Source organism: Propithecus coquereli, unplaced genomic scaffold (assembly GCF_000956105.1).
Source record: "Propithecus coquereli isolate 6110/MARCELLA unplaced genomic scaffold, Pcoq_1.0 Scaffold142, whole genome shotgun sequence".
Taxonomy (NCBI): domain Eukaryota; kingdom Metazoa; phylum Chordata; class Mammalia; order Primates; family Indriidae; genus Propithecus; species Propithecus coquereli.
Window position 1 is genome coordinate 5,237,524 of NW_012138525.1, and position 16,162 is coordinate 5,253,685.

Consider the following 16,162-nt stretch of genomic DNA (forward strand, 5'->3'; position numbering starts at 1 on the left):
TACTCAGAATTACTGGATTGCATGGCAACACTATTTTTAATTTTTCAAGGAACTTCCATACTGTTTTCCACAATTTTACATTCCCACCAACAGTGCACAAGGGTTCCAGTTTCTCCACATCCTTGCCAACGCTTGCTATTTTCTGGTGTTTTTATTTACTCATTTATTTTTGTTAGTGGCCATCATAGTGGGTATGAGGTAGTACTTCATTGTGGTTTTGATTTTCATTTCTCTAATGATTAGTGAAGTTGAGCATCTTTTCATGCGCTTACTGGCCATTTGTGTAACTTATTTAGAGAAATGGCTGTTCAATTCCTTTGCCCGTTTTGTTTTGTTTTTATGTTCTTTATTAGAGGCAGGGTATCACTATGTTGCCCAGGCTGGTCTTGAACTCCTGGGCTCAAGTGATCATCCCACCTTGGGAGTACAAGGATTACAGGTGTGAGCTACCTGCCATGCCTGGCCTCAATGAAGCATGTTTTAAGTCACTGATTTATCTGGGATTGAAGATTCAGACAACACAATAACAACCACCTCTTTCCTATGGGCAGTCATTATCCTGACTTTGGAATTTATCATTCCCATGTATATTTTCATACATGTACAACATATGTATCCATAAGCACAGATATGCTTTATATAACGCTTTCTATGAGGTTTTAAAACTTCATATAATGGCTGGGTGCCATTATATACACCTGTAATCCTAGCGCTCTGGGAGGCCAAGGCAGGAGGATTTCTTGAGGTCAGGAGTTTGAGACCAGGCTGAGCAAGAGCGAGACCCCGTCTCTACTAAAAATAGAAAAAATTAGCTGGGCATGATAGCACATGCCTGTAGTTCCAGCTACTCAGGAGGCTGAGGCAGGAGGATCCCTTGAGCCCAGGAGTTTGAGGTTGCTGTGAGCTAGGCTGACGCCACGGTACTCTAACCCAGGTGACAGAGTGAGACTCTATCTCAAAAACAAAAAACAAAAAACCCCTTTATGTGACGCATCATTTTGTAGGTGTCCTTCCGTATCTTGCTCTTTTCACACATCATTACGTTTCTGAGATTTATTCACCATGATACTTGTAACTGTAGGTCACGCATCTTTAACTACCTTAGAGTGAATTCAGGGCTGGGTGAATATATAAAGTGTCTGGTAGTTGAGGAACACAAGGTTGTGTTTCCACTATGAGCATGTTTATTCTTTTTTCCTCAGGCTTGGTTGGGGCCCATCGTCACCATCACCATCATCAATGACGAAGCACTTACTGTGCTGCCCATGAGCCGGGCCCAGCTTCCCTCTTCCAGAGGCTGTGACAAAGTCCCTTGTCAAGGTCATGTGGAAAGGGGCTGAGAGTGGATTTGACCCAGGTCGCCTGATGCCGAGCTCTGTGCTCCGAGCCACTCTGCTCTCTGCCTCCCCAGGAACAAATGCCTGCTGTCATTCCGAGACGCCTGTGCAGGGCCCTCCCCTCGGCAGGCTCTGCTGAGACCCCCAGCCTGGCCCAGGGCCTCTGAAAGGCAGAGTGACCAGCTGCAGCTCACGGGCCTGTCTTGGTGTCAGGATGGCTCAGTTAGTGATCCAGCCTTCGGGCTGTTCTGAAATTCCCTGCCCCTCTAGGCATACTTAACACCATTCGGGACATTTTGGAGGAATGGGCCGCAGGCTCCATCTGTGCTATGTGACGCAAGAGAACCAGGACTTTGGCCAGGAGCACAAGGGGCCGTGCTCATTTGCTCTTGGGTGGCAGTGAGGGCGGAATGGAGAGGGTGACAGATGAAAGCCTGGACAGAAGATGTCAGAAACAACCAGGGAGACTAGAAAGACACTCCCATGGGCCTGGAGGGACAGATGTCCCTGGGAAGAAGCAGCAAACCACTGACTTTGCTTTAATGTGAATCAGTTCAGAACAATTTACAATTTAAAAGTTCCAGTCCTGGATGTCATTCCAAGGCATTTGGGCCACTGGTGAAGTAACTACTGATGTGAGACCATGGAGGTCTGCCGCTCCCCAGAGTGAGCTTTGTGAGTTTCTGCTTTTCTCTGAGCCTCAGCTTCCTCACCTGTAAAATGGGAGAGGACTCACCTAACAAAGGTACGTGAGGGGCCTGGCATGGTCACTAAGTGGTCACCGTCATCATTACCTCCTCATGAGGCATGTCTCGCCAGACCACAGCAGGGCTGGGGTGGTGCAGATTCCACCCCTGGCCTGGCGTTGTCAGGTTTCTCAGTGCTGTGAAGGACATAAGGATTTGAAGCAGTGACGGGGGACAAAAAAGTAGAAAACAGCAGTTCCTACAAAGAGGCCCATTCCCCTGGGCCCAGCATTCCAGCAGGTTTCCTGCATGGCCTCGACCCTTACTTAAGGGTCCACGCTGCTAGCTGGGCCAACCTCATCACAGTCTCCCTGGGTCACAAGCAGGTTCCAAAACAAGCAGGACACACACCAGTTTCCAACCTGGAGAGAAGCTCACTACACGTGCGGGCTGGATGGGATGGCAGCAGGCGCACGGGACAGCAGTGACGCTGAGGAAGTGACCTCACTGCATGACCTGAATATGCAGGAGCAACCCACTTGAGTAGGGAGCATCCGCAGAGACAGAGCCCTGCGGGTCTGCGCCAGAGGCCCCACAGAGGAGAACTGGGCAGTGGGAGAACTGCCTCAGCCCTAGGCGACGCCCTGGTGCTGCTATAGGCCCAAGACACGCTTCGTGGATTGTCCCCAAATGTGAGACAGCTACTAATGCAAGTGATGGCGACTTGGACCTGGGGTCCAAGCCACAGCCGGGGGTAGCCGGCCCCCTTGCAGTGAGTACTGCGGGATCTTCTCCTTCCACTCCCCCAGAGTAAGAACAGACCAGGAGGCACCCCAGACACCGTGAAGGGACACTGACTTCTGATTTCTTTATTTATTAGACTCAAGTGCTTTAGTACAGAACGGTACAGAGATGATACATGTTTGTGCTTCAATACTTTCAAACATTGAGATTCTGATAATTTCAAGGTAAACAAGTTTCAAGACAGACTAGCTTTTTTAAAATATCCTTTTGATAAATTATTTTTATATAAATAACAGAGAAAGGGAAACCAACTTGTTGGACAAACAAGGTCCCGAAGCACGAGCACTGTTTGGTCCGAGGGAGGGGACGAACGAGCAGAGGGAGAAAGAAACAAACCAACGCAAGCGCCTACAGTTCTGTCCTACAGAAATAAGATATCTTAGGAGGGAGGGAGACAGAGGGCAAGACCTGAAAACTCATCTGAGTGCAAAGGGGAGATCTCGAAGCCTTGAGAAGAGAACACCACGATGCATCTAACGGGAGGGTGGGGAACAGACCAAGGAAGGCGGCGGCGCGGAGCTAGCATACACCACGGTTGCAACACGGCACGAGACACGTAATATACACACGGGCTGCAGGAGGCCGAGGGCGGCGAGGGGCTGGGCAGGGGACATTTTTTGTGACTTCCACTGTCATTATATTTCGAGACAACAGCAGAACAAATGGTGTGCTCACCACTGGAGAACAAGAACTGCTGAGTCTTGAGGATGAGACATCCTTCTTGCGTTTGTGTCTTTAATTTTTGCATTAGAGCTAAGTTTTTATACAGCTAAGTTTTTATACAGAGAATAAAATAATCATTTTCTCTTACAAGCACAATGACATATGACCCTACACTACACAAAATAAAGTATTATGAAGCATCTTAAACTGAGGATAATCTGACCAAAGTTGCTTGTGGAGTAGACACAGGGTCTGCATAAACCCAACAGGCTGTCTTCAGGCTAAGAACCTTCTCCACGCCAACGGCCCTCTGACCAGGGGCCTCCAGACCCATCTGTTCTAGTCCGTTCCTGACCCTTGAACTAAGGTTGAACCTACTGAGGAAACTGAGCTGTTAGGGGTGACACCTGGGGAGGGAGGGCTCTGGTCAAGAGATCAGGTCTAATTGCTTCTCCAGAAGAGGCAAAGGTCTCTGGTGGGAGTTTGCTTTTTACTTATCTGGGCACCGTGATGCTGTCTGGAGAGGGACTTCCCTTGGGATCCCAGCACTGTGGACACATGCCAGGGAGGGAGCAGGGACAGGCTGTGGAGGAGGGGATGCCAGCCTGGCTTCACGAGGACACCCCAGCCCCCAACCACAGCCGTACCACCAGGGACATGCTGCTGGGAAAAGTGAAGAGGCCTGTTCTTTAACTCTCACGAGATGTCCCCTGATGGTCACTTCCGGCGGGTGTGGATGGGAGCAGGTACCGAGGGGTAGGACTGGAGTGAAGACAACAGATCAATCCTCAGTGTGAAATACTCCAGGAACACAGACATATCTCTACGATTCCCAATGAGAACAGGAACAATCCAAAACCAGTTTTTAAAAACACTCAAACTTCTACCTTTCCATACTCAAGCAATTTGCACATGTCGCATAGGGTTATGTACAAGGTCACAGAATCATAAATAACAGGGAGAAGGTGTCCATTCACTCTAAACAGTTCAAAAACTTCTCCTGCAGTGCGTCATTTGCACATGAACCTTTCCTTTTAGGATATATATACAAGATACTCTTTTTAAAAAACACAATGCATTATTTTCTTTTGTTTCAAATGAGAAGAGGGCGTCATTAAACAGGAGAACGCAGCGGGTGACAGTGCCGGCCAGGACGTGCAGGGCTGGGGAGGCAACAGACGGAAAGTCAGCAAAGTAACCGAGGGGCAGGATAGGGAGCCGCAGAGCACTGCGGGGAAAGGGGTGTGTTTGGAGGGGCGGCTTATTTTTTTAACTGCTTATTTCTTCATCTGTTTTATTCAGTTTCTTCAGCGTGTCCAGCAGTTTCTGTGGGGTGAGAATGTGCGTGGATCCTGGGGAGGCAGAGAAGACAGTGAGCCAGCCAGTACTAAGTGCAGACACGTCCCCTCCTGCTCCTCCACTCCCAATGGCACCATCCCCTCCCCCACCCTGGATAGGGTCTAGTGGAAGCAGGGAGGGGGCTGGGGGTTGGGGCTCATGGCTCTGTCACAATAGGCCTGGGCAACATGTGGGGTCCCAGGCTGTACCAAGGAGTGAGCCACCTCTCCATCAGGGCCCAGAGCCATCTGCTAGGTGATGGGGCAGCTGCATTTCTAACTCTCTCTTGAACTCAAGGTGAAGCCAGGGAGAGAAATTCCAAGCATGGCAGTGAGAAAGGTTGCAAATGGGGCAGGGGCCGGTAGGGGGACATGGTGCCCAGTAGAGAGGAAGCTGATGGGCAAAGCCCCCGGGGAATCCACTGACCTCTGGGAACCAGTGGAGTGGCGCTGCCCTCGTGGGTGGGACCTCAGGTGTGAGAGGGAAAGGGCCGGGGGACCTGAGGCCTTACCTTGCAGAGACCGCACATTGTAAGAGACTAGAAATGCTTGCAAAAATTTAAGCTAATGGAATATAGATATACTTCTACTGCAAAAATAAAAAAATAAAAAATAAATAAATGAAGGCCTTTTTCATACGGCGAGAGAGATCTAAGAAGTGCAGTAAAAAAAGATGCATGGACTGTGTGGTTTTTGGACATGGACTTGATCAAACAGAAGAGAGGTGACTGGGGTGGTGTGTGAGTGAGCATGAGGCCCGCACGCACGCATGCAGCAGCAGGCTCCAAAGAAAGGTCCTGGTGGGAGAGAAGAACTAAACAAAAGAGACCCGTACTTGAAAATGTGCCTCCCTGGAGAGGTGGGCAGGGGATGGGCCTTCGTGGGAGTTAGGAAGTGGAAACCACCGGATGCCAGTTTCCACCCCAAGAGTAGGCAAAAGAAGGCTTTGGCTGGCTCACTGGGCATGACTCCAATACCAGGGTCCCTATGCCTTTGACACTACTTGCTCAGCTGACCTGGGACTGCTGGAACATGGGCCTTCCTGGTCAGTCCAGACCAGCAAAAAACTTGTAAAGCCCTCACTCGCTCAAGGGGCTTCTTCCAAGATCCCGTTCTCTGCAGTTCAAGCCCAGCTGCCCACTGGCTGCTCTGAGTGAGGAATCAGAGTATCCCTGGCTACTTCCCAGGGACACCAAGCACGATGCCCTGAGCAGGCAGCCTGCACCAGCCTCTGTGGTCTAAAGCAGACTTGTCATTCTGCCGATCTTAGGCTCCTTAAGCACATGTGACGCAGGTTTCAGGAGTGTGTCCCTGGGCGCTGTTATAGCGCCCCTTTCTGCTGAAGTCCACTCATTCCTGTGACCTTGCCAATCTTCCTACTAGTCCTAAAGGAGGTCAAAGGTTTCTGTGCAAATGAGGGAAAAGGACAGAAATGTTACGAGGTTTGCCTCAGGTCTGAAGAGTGAACCATTGCCAGGATGAGGGCCTTCCCCATCTCAACTCGACACAGCCCGTGAGTCTAGACAGACACTGAAAGACGGCCTCTCACACAGAGTGTGGGTTTGGCTTGGGCCTTCCTAGTTAAGGCAACAACAACCAGTGCACAGACAGAGAAAACAGCACCTAACGCCCTCATCCCTGGCCATCCGACTGAGTTCCGGGAAACAAGAAGGTAGACTCGATTTAGAGGAAAAATCAGAAGGGGTTCTGCACAGCTGCTACCTACCCCAAAGTGCTCCCTACCCTTGCTTGTATACAAATTCAGGATTTGGGGGAGGCCAGGGGATCCATGTTCTAGAAGTTTCTGATATTATCTCATCACTGACCATCAGTGTTCCCAGTCTTGACTGAAGAAGAAAAATTCTAGGACTCAGTGTTGGAGACAATCAGTGAGGCCTCTAAGACTCTTAGCAACAGGCATGTTTCTGGGCTGTCACTTACCTGTGCTCTTTAAAGGGACCAGACTAGTTGGCATTAATCCAAATCACCTGAAAGCCAATTCCTGACACGCAATAATCTGTATTGTTTCAGTAACATTGGTCAAGCTTTTCACCACTATAAACACTGCAAGTTGAGCTGGAGAGTCCCTAATCCACATTTTGCAAGTGTTCTCACTGTGGATGCACAGGCGGCTGCCCACACTGGTCTTCCAGGACAGGGCAGCAAGTGGGCTCTATTGCTCTGAGGGACCCCTTTAGTACACATAACTGGAAGATTATGAACTGTGAACAGTGGTCCCCAAAAACTAAATCGAGGCCTCGCCAAATGACTGTCCACATGTTTTCGAAGCTGTGGGCCAGACACAGCAAGTTCTCATAGGTCAAAATCCTTTCTACACTGACAGAATCTGAAAAATCAAGAGCTCTTACAGACTACAGGTCTAGCCACTGCTGAATTTGGCTGAAACAGATCTACTGACTCACAATACCCAGGGTGGTGCAGGAGAATGCATAAGTTAAGAGCAATCCAGGTGAGTGTGATATTCAGCCAGGTTTGGAAAGCAGAGATCTGGCCACTCTTCCCATCCAACAGATGGGAAAAATGCAGAATGAAGGCCAGGCTAGTCGGGTATCTGCTCAGGGTGGGAGGTGGCACAGCCAGGCCCAGCCCTCTGGGCTCTCGATTCTGGGCACCTGTGGCCCTGTTGAGGGGCGGGGTGGGGCAGGATGAACAAGTGGATGCTTGAAGAGGAGTGGGCAATAGTCAGACTCTGAATTCATATTCAAATCTGAGTCCCAGTGAAGGAGGAAACTTACCTGACCCCAATCTGGAAGAGAACTAACTATTCAATATAAAATCATGAAAACTTTCTCCCAAATGGTCGATGTAACGCAATGGCTCTAATCTAGCCTTTTAGTTCTCTCTCATTTGCTTCTGACAGCCTCTTGGACACTCCCCGATGATTGGTGCTTTTAACATAAACCAACTGGAGCACAGAGGTAAAAATCTAATCAAAAGATTTCATTTCTTAGAAATTTGGAGGGATGATTAGTGGCGATTAAGATGAGACTTGGTGTTACCCAGACCCTGGGAGCCTCAGCTACAAGAGGGAGCAGAGGCCAGAGTGAGGTACCATCACCCGTGTGCCTGCTGGGAACACTCGCATTCGCTGCTGGGCAGGAAAACTCAGCCTCTCTTAAGAGAGAAGTTGCCACGATATGGGTATTTAGGAGAAAACGCATCTCTCTAAGGTTCTGCATTGTTCTGGACTTCAGTCGCCTGCGCGATTACAACAGAAGGGAGCAAATCAGGTTTCAATCTGCTTCTGACCTCACTGGTATGAGGGCTCTGTGCCTCACTTCTTCTTAACTGCACTCTCTAAAATCCAACACTGCCCTGCAAATTATTTCAGAAGCCAAGAATACACAACCAGTGCCTTTTTGGTCTCCCTCTGTTCTGATGGCAGCTGAGACCCCCTCTGCTCATCAAATATAAAACAAAGGAATATACTCTGCGAAGGAGACATTTCTGAAGCAGGAAACCCCAGAATTGATCCTAGCAGGAGCCCTTGGGGTTTGGGTTTGTGATTCTTTTAGATCCTACAAGTGGTCTGCGATTACTGTAGTCTTGACTGAGCATTTATTTGTCCTTCTAGAAGTCTTAAAATACATCTTGCAGCAAAGGCTGTCCACCTACCTGCCATATGCACACAGAACCAGATGTCTCTGATTAACAACCTATCAAGGTGCTTCCAAGGAATGATTTTTTGTTTTTTTTAAACAATTGCTTTTATTAACCACCCATGGCCTTGCTTTCTAGGGGAAAGCAAGCCCAGGCAGGATAGCAGCTGTAGCCCAGGGCCATAACCAGGTACACTTCCCTTGCTCCCAACTACTTGCTGTCCCTTAGCACACTGCTGCACTGGAGTATGCCATTCCCTGCCAAGGAAGAGAGAGGGGAGGAGATAAACTGGCCTCCTGTTCCTGCCTTTAGGGCGCAGCACCGGTTTCTTTATATAAACAAGCACATTTCTGATGTTATCTAGCCAAGGCTCTGACGGGCCATTCCCCTGATGCTCACCAGAAAGCAAGAGTGGATAGGATTGCATGGTTTGACGCACAAACCTGAATCACTGAATTTACAGACTGTCAGAGCTCACAGTCCTGGGGGCACTGTGATCTAGCCTCCCTGTACAGGTATGCTGTGGCCCAGAGAGTGGGGGTGACGTCCTACAGCTGCACAGGCGCTCAAGGAGGAGCTGGGGTGGAGGCCAGTCCTTCTGGCTCTGTGTGCAGGTCTCTCTCCACTGTTCACAGGGGACTCATACTCCATGACTCACTGGGCCACATCTCAGCTCAGGTGAAGGGGCATTTTCAGGGTCCCCTGTTAATGGTGTATACAAAGTCAGGTACACAAAATGTGGCCTCAACACAGAATATATAACAAAGCTAAGGAATTGCTAATGCTATGATGGAGTGGGTTGGCATCAGCCTACAATTTAAACACAGTATAGGAGTTTCCCAACATATATGAAGGATGGGAAGAGAGAGGAAGAAATGAGGATGGTTTTGAAGGAAAAAAATTTGGATAGTTACCAGACAATGGGTTCCTGGATAACAAACTTGATGGGAGAGAGAAGATGCTCTTTAAAACCACACAGAGTGCCAAGAAAAGATTTCTATGAAAAGGGTCTCAGACATTACCAAGAGACTTCAGTGAGAGAGAGGGGTGTGACTACTCAACTCTTGAAAGGACCCACAGGAGAATGAGAAGGAATGCAATTACCAAAAGAGCAAATGACTGTTAAGTGCCGTTTTCTGCAGAGGAACATGAGACAAAAGCTCTTCCCACTGAAAACTGGAGTTCCCCGGCACATGGTGGCTTGTGACCCGATAACCCTTTAGAACTTGTTCCTGGGGACATGCCTATCCCAGGAAAAAGCTAGTCGCACATCTAACTACTATTGATCTGGGTCTATTCCGATGCTCCTTTGCAAGCTTTCCTGACAATAGGCGCCCATGGGCATCTCCACCAGATGCCTGCCTTCTTGGACTTGGCCTTCCCCGAACATCCGCTGACCTCACTCTCCAGCTCTCACGCCTTGTCATAACCAGGACACTCTACGTTCCCAGAGGGGACCCATAAATTCACCCCTGGGCCAACAGGCTTGGGCACTGTGCCTCAGCCATCACGCAACTGCAGCTCCCTCTCTGAGGACTGTTCGCAGCAGTCACCGTCATTTTTGGTTTAAACCCAGCAGCCTACACCCGTCTGGCTGAGCAGCGAGTAACCCAAGGCATGAGTGAGCTGGCATGTCAGAGCCCGGGGGGGTTGTGGTAGGATTGTGAAGGCAGCGTTGGACACATTTTCAATCGGTGTTAAGAACTGCAAGCATTTTCTTGTTAAAAGAAAATCAAATAAATAATAAACTAAAAAGGGAAAAATAAAGAAAAAGAGTGACGGAATAACCAAAGAAAACCCTTCAGAGTGGAAGAGTTTCTTTTCTGAAATAAGCTGCTTTTACTTTGTTTCTTTGGCTCTCACTCCATTGTTGGAGCCTGATCCTCAAAAGATACCCTAGAGGACTCCCTGAAGTCGGGGTGTCTCAGGTCCATGAGAAATTTGGTGGGAGTAAGAATATGAGTAGAACCTGCGGGAGAACAGAGGCCAGCTGACTGCTTGAACAAAGGTACGTTACAGGAACATGCCAACTTAGGCCTACATTTTACGCAGCCAATGAGGTATGAGCAAGCAAGACAAACACGCACGCACATACACCACACACACAGGCGGCAAGGCAGATGGCATGCACGAAGCAGGTGAGGCCACACAGTGGACGTCAGCTGTCTGCCAAGGCCCCTCCATGAATCTATGTGGGCAACTTCACACTCCCATGTCTCCACCTCCCACAGGGGGCCTCACTTCAGGTCCATAAATGAAGACGAAGATTTATACTCAAAGCCTGGGTAGGACAGCTTCTGCCCAGGAAAGCTGTGTTTGGGCTCAGAATTATCCAACACATTCATGCAGCACATATGCAAGCAGGAAGCAGAGGGCTTTGTCACTGGGGCCTACATAACAACGGGAAAAAAAAAATTACAGAGAAAACTGGTAACTGGACAAGGGAAGCTTGAGGAAGCTGGGTGGGGATGTATAATCTCCCCACTGGACTGTGGTATCAAGAAGGCGAGTTGGCAGCTTCAGGTCCATCTTGGTAAACCCAGAACAGTCATATGGACTAGTCTATGGAGACTGCTTGCTTGGATAGTTTGGGGGACACTGTGACTTGGTCACCCCACTTTGGAGGTATAAAACTGACACTTGTTACCGAGATAATGACTCTGCCTGGGATTACGACCAATAGTGAGCACCTACAGGGAGGGGTCAGAGAAGCCTTCCCAGCTGGGGCAGCTCAAGGCCTCTGCCTGTAACAGCTCATGTGTGAATGGTCTGAGAAGCAATCCTTAGGCCCTGGAGAGTATAATCTCCCACTGGGCGCAGAGCACATCCCCTTCCAAAGGGAGACCAAGAACCCTGGCGTCATGCCTCACTCAGCATGAACATATTCCCACTGGGGGCAGAGCCCAGCCAGGGCAGTGTATGTAACAGCCTCTTGCCAGACAGTGTCAAGAGGGACCCCTGCCCAGGCAGGCGCCACTCTGTTTCTTTAAAGGTAAGACAGGACAAAAAGGAAAGCATCTGGAGAAAGTAAGATTTTTCTCAGCTAACTCTTCCTCTTCCAGCCCTAAAAATTATATTAATAGAAGCTGCTAACGGCGTGGAAAAGGAGAAAAGCCTCCTGCCACATTAAACCAGCTCCACGAGTTGCTTACCCTCCTTTGGGAAACTAACAGGATGTATGAGAAAGGGTATGGCAGACCTAGGGGTGGTAGGAACTAGTGCAGGGACCTGAGCAGAGCCCAGCAGCCAAGCCGGGAGGTTTCAGGCAGTATCTGCTCACAAGCTGTCTGTCCATCTCCACCTGGGTGGAGGAGGAGGGTGATAATCTACCCACTATCCACTGTGTGTTCCTGGGCATGAGGCCCAGTGCCAAGAAACTGATAATCTCATCTCAGACTGAGTTCAAGGCTATAAGTGTGTGCTACTAACCCCAAGTTGTTCGGCAAGCAAATGGCAGTTTGGAGAGTTGAGTTACTTGCTCAAGGTGACCCCACTGGGCAGTAGCAGGGCAGAAATTTTAGCCTGAGCCAGCTGGACTCTATGATCAGGCACAGATCATGGTGTTGCCTTTCAACAGGAGACACAGTAGGGCACATGTGAGGACCCTCTGCTCCTTAGCTTCTGCCATCCACAGTTTCCTAGAGACTAAGTTTTGCAGGGGCAACAGAGAGTCTAAGACAGACCGCAACACCAAAGCGTGGAATGGAGTCAAAGTGCGATGAGGCAGCTCCTTCCTCTAGGAAGCGTGCGGACTCACCTATCAGCACCTCCCACTTTCCATTGGCTTGGGTCACCTCGTAAGCACAGCGCATCTCATTCAGGCTCACGCCCCCAAGGATGAAAATGATGAGGCGGGGGCCGCTGCGGTACTCCCCTGGGGCCTTATTCTTATGCCAGTGCCCATAGCGGGCGCTGAGGGGGGAGAGAGGGAGAGAGAGAAAGAGAGAGAAATTACGTTTATCTGCACTTACAGTACCTACTGTTTCATACCTCAGTGGCTTGTTTACACCTATGCCCAAAACAAAGTAGATGCTTAGTAAGTGTTGGCTAAATTTAACTGCAATGCATTTTCTTTTAATAAAGATGGCTCTCACTCTGTCACCGAGGCTGGAGTGCAGTGGTGCAATCATAGCTCACTGTAGCCCTGAACTCCTGGGCTCAAGTGATCCTCCCGCCTCAGCCTCCTGAGTAGCTGGGACTACAGGCACACGCCACCATGCCCATCTGAGGTCACCAAAGCAATGCAGTTTTCAAGTGGCTCGGCTGCTGGGAGAAGAATCACTATGGGTGCCTGTGCTGTGACCTTGTTACTCTCTAAGAAACATACAGGCAACAGACAGGCTCTGTTCAGCTCTGATGTTTGACATGTCAAGTTCAGCAGCTTTACCCCGTAGGATGCTCATTCAGGCATCTACTCCAAATTATGAACATCTCTGAGCTTGTCGGGGTCATTGCTGGCAGTGCACAGTGATGGCAGGGTCTAAGATCTGCCTTCAGGCTGGCACACTGACTCCCTGAATAAACATACCGAGTGTGTGCTCTCATGGGCCAGGACCTCCCTAGCACCGCTTCCAGGGGAGACACAGGCCTTGCCCACCAAGAAGTTGCAGTGTAATGGGGTGGGTGGGTAGAAGGAAGCAGGTTTACTATGATGAAGAGCTCAGTACCATGGGGCTGAACACGAGGGAGCCAGGGAGCCCTGTCCAGGATCACTGCAGAGGCTTTTGGTGGCACCGAGCTGCCTCCTGAAAAACATGGCATAGCCAGGGAAGAAGCTGTGGGGCTGCTCCTGGAGAGGCCTCCCTGTGTCCCTGGGCTCCCCTCACCAGGTCTTTACCTTTGACTCAGAGACAGAAGAAGTGGGTTGCTTTTAGGCAAAGAAAACAGGACAAATACAACAAAGGGAGCAAGTCTCCTCTGACCACTGAAATGCTTTGCCCTTCTTCCTGACTTATGACAGCATTACAGTCGCTTTCCTAATCTGGGAGGCACCAGGGGGGACTGTCTGAGCCAACAGAGAATCTCACATTCATTTTCTTTCCATGTGCGATCATTTGATATTCTGTGATTGTCGACCAGCCTGGCTGGCGCAATACTTGGGATTCTGTATTTTACTCCAAGTTTAGCAATAAACATCTCACCTCTGCTGCCATCAGAGGGGCTGTACAATAACACAGGATGCCACCACAGGTTGCTGGCCCAGGGCCAGGAAAAGGCAAAAAGTAAAGACAGAAAGAGGAGGAGCAAGAGGGAAGACAGGCAGGAAAAGCACAAGAGGAAGCACAAAGAGGTATGTATCCCGAGACGTCACTCCAGGAGTGGGAATGTCACAGTCATGGTGCTGGGGTCGCCCTCTCTGAAGCTGCTAACTCTGTTGCCCCAAGCTCACATGTTCAGCCCTGACTGTTCTCAGGAGCCATTTTATGGATATACCACATTTTATTTATGTACTCATCAGTTGGTGGACACTGGGCTGTTTCTACGCTTGGGCTATTATGAATAAAGCTGCTATGGACACAGTGTACTGTGATTTCAAACAGGGTGGTTAGGGAAGATCAAAGAAGGTATGGCCTTATTAAAAACCTGAAGGAGATATGAGACAGGCCACGTAGATATTTCAGACAGAGGAAAAAGCAAGTGCAAAGGTCCCGAGGCAGAAGTGGGCCTGGCTGGCTGAGGAAGAGTGAGGAGGCTGAAGTGGAGAGGGGAAGGCAGGGGTGAGGAATGAGTCTGAGAGCAAGAGGAAGCTGGAGGGGGAAGGCCCATGAGGCTTGGCCGGCGCTCTAGCTGTGAGGAGCAACAGCAAGAGCGTTCTCATGGACCACGCTGCCTCATGGCGTGACTGCCACAAAGCTGACACCCAGAGATGGTCCCATGTGCCTCCCTTGTTTGCTCAGGGATTTTCACCTACCTGACGGCGGTCGTACTAAAAGAGGCAGAGGAGCGGGTGGAGATGTAAGGGTAGTGCTTGGTATCAAGTTTGTCCTCAATAGTGTCCTAGTGAGGAAAGAGACAGATGTTAGGCCTACCATCTAAATGAAAAGGCTGACCAAGACAAGGTGATTCAAAGAACAAGTCAGTTAGCAAAACACATGGCCAGATTTGCAACCACCAGAGCTCCCTTCCCGGATGCCCCAAAATGCTTGGCACTGACCAGTGCTCCCTAACTGGCTGTCACATTGAGATAAATTTGTAGGTCTGCTTTTTAAGAGAAGTTTTTTTAAAAAGCATTAATTTTTCTTGCTTCTCTCCCAATTTATTCTCTTGTATCATCTATGTGAGGTTATAAATGTTATACTCTAGCCAATAAATTCCTGATGCCTGCCCATCAGCCTTGCAGAAACTAGGCAAAGCAGGGTCTCTCCTGCAGTGGGGAGCCTTAGCCCCTCAGCTTTTCAAGGGTCTATGTGGTGGGTGGATACCCACTATCCACGCCCTGCTGCCTAGAAATCCACACTGCTCCTAGCAGCTACCAGATGACGCCTACACATGTCTCGTCTGGGGACTGCAGAGAAAAAGGAAGTAGAGAACAAAGGAGGGGATAAAACAGAAGGGTTAGCTTTATCTATTCCACCAAGCAAAGAAACGGTTGGTTTCTAGACATCTCACTTTGCTCATCCTTTTGGTTTGTGCGTTTTAAAAATAGGAAGCTGACTCACTCTATATGTTTAAAATATGTACAACTCAGTAGGAACACCTGGGCTGCTAGGAATCAACTACCGGATCCTGGGCAAGTCCTTCAACCTTTGAACCCCAGTTTTGTTTGTCTGTCAAGGGTGGAATTTGGTCAGATTATCTCCAGGTCCAACCTCAAAGATCTAGCAGGATTCTACGCAGGGTCTCCTCCCACTGCAAGGAGAGAAGGGAGCGACCCCAGAGGGCTGCTGTGGTGCTCACACCTTCTGCTACCTCACAGCCAACACCTGCTGTGTGTGCAGCTCTGCGCAGAGCACCCAACAGTGGAGGGGACAGGACCAAGGTATAAAAAGACCACCCTTGGCCGGGCATGGTGGCTCACGCCTGTAATCCTAGCACTCTGGGAGGCCGAGGTGGGTGGATCGTTTGAGCTCGGGAGTTCAAGACCAGTCTGAACAAGAGTGAGATCCCGTCTCCACTAAAAATAGAAAGAAATTAGCTGGACAACTAAAAATATATATATAAAAAAATTAGCCAGGCATGGTGGCACATTGCCTGTAGTCCCAGCTACTTGGGAGACTGAGGCAGGAGGATCCCTTGAGCCCAGGAGTTTGAGGTTGCTGTGAGCTAGGCTGATGCTATGGCACTCTAGCCCGGGCCACAGAATGAGACTCTCTCACAAAAAAAAAAAAAATTAAAAGTAAAAGACCACCCAGTGCACTGAGCAGCATGTGTAGAGTATCCCTGACACACTACAGGATTCAGAGGAGGCCTCCTTATGCTGGGTGGTCAGATACGTGGGGCAGCACACAGACATGGTGAGACCCGATGGGGCTTTGAAGGAAAGCAGGATTCGGGAAGATGAGAGAAAGGGTCAAAACATCCCAGGCAAGGGATTGGTTTGACCAGTAGAGGGAGGTCTGGTCTGCTGGTGTGTGGAGGGCTTAGGGAGGGAGCAGTGGGAGATGGGGCAGGGCAGGCAGGGCTATGCCTGCTGGAGGTGTGCCACAGCATCCCCCAATATGGGGCTTGTGCATGTCACTTATTTGATCTTTGAGATGCTGCAAGTGCTTGGCCC

General features: G+C 49.5%; 1 protein-coding gene across 1 annotated transcript in view; it reads right to left on the reverse strand.

The window, feature by feature from the left end:
* Window positions 1–2,854: 2,854 nt before the first annotated feature.
* STXBP1 (syntaxin binding protein 1) overlaps window positions 2,855–16,162 on the reverse strand; it is an 85,133-nt gene continuing 71,825 nt past the window's right edge. Inside the window, exons 17-19 of the mRNA XM_012639759.1 lie at window positions 14,360–14,445; window positions 12,206–12,360; window positions 2,855–4,842 (exon numbers count right to left, since the gene is read on the reverse strand). Coding sequence (XP_012495213.1) covers window positions 4,760–4,842; window positions 12,206–12,360; window positions 14,360–14,445 — 324 coding nt within the window. The 3' untranslated portion in view covers window positions 2,855–4,759. The remainder of the gene's footprint in view (window positions 4,843–12,205; window positions 12,361–14,359; window positions 14,446–16,162) is intronic.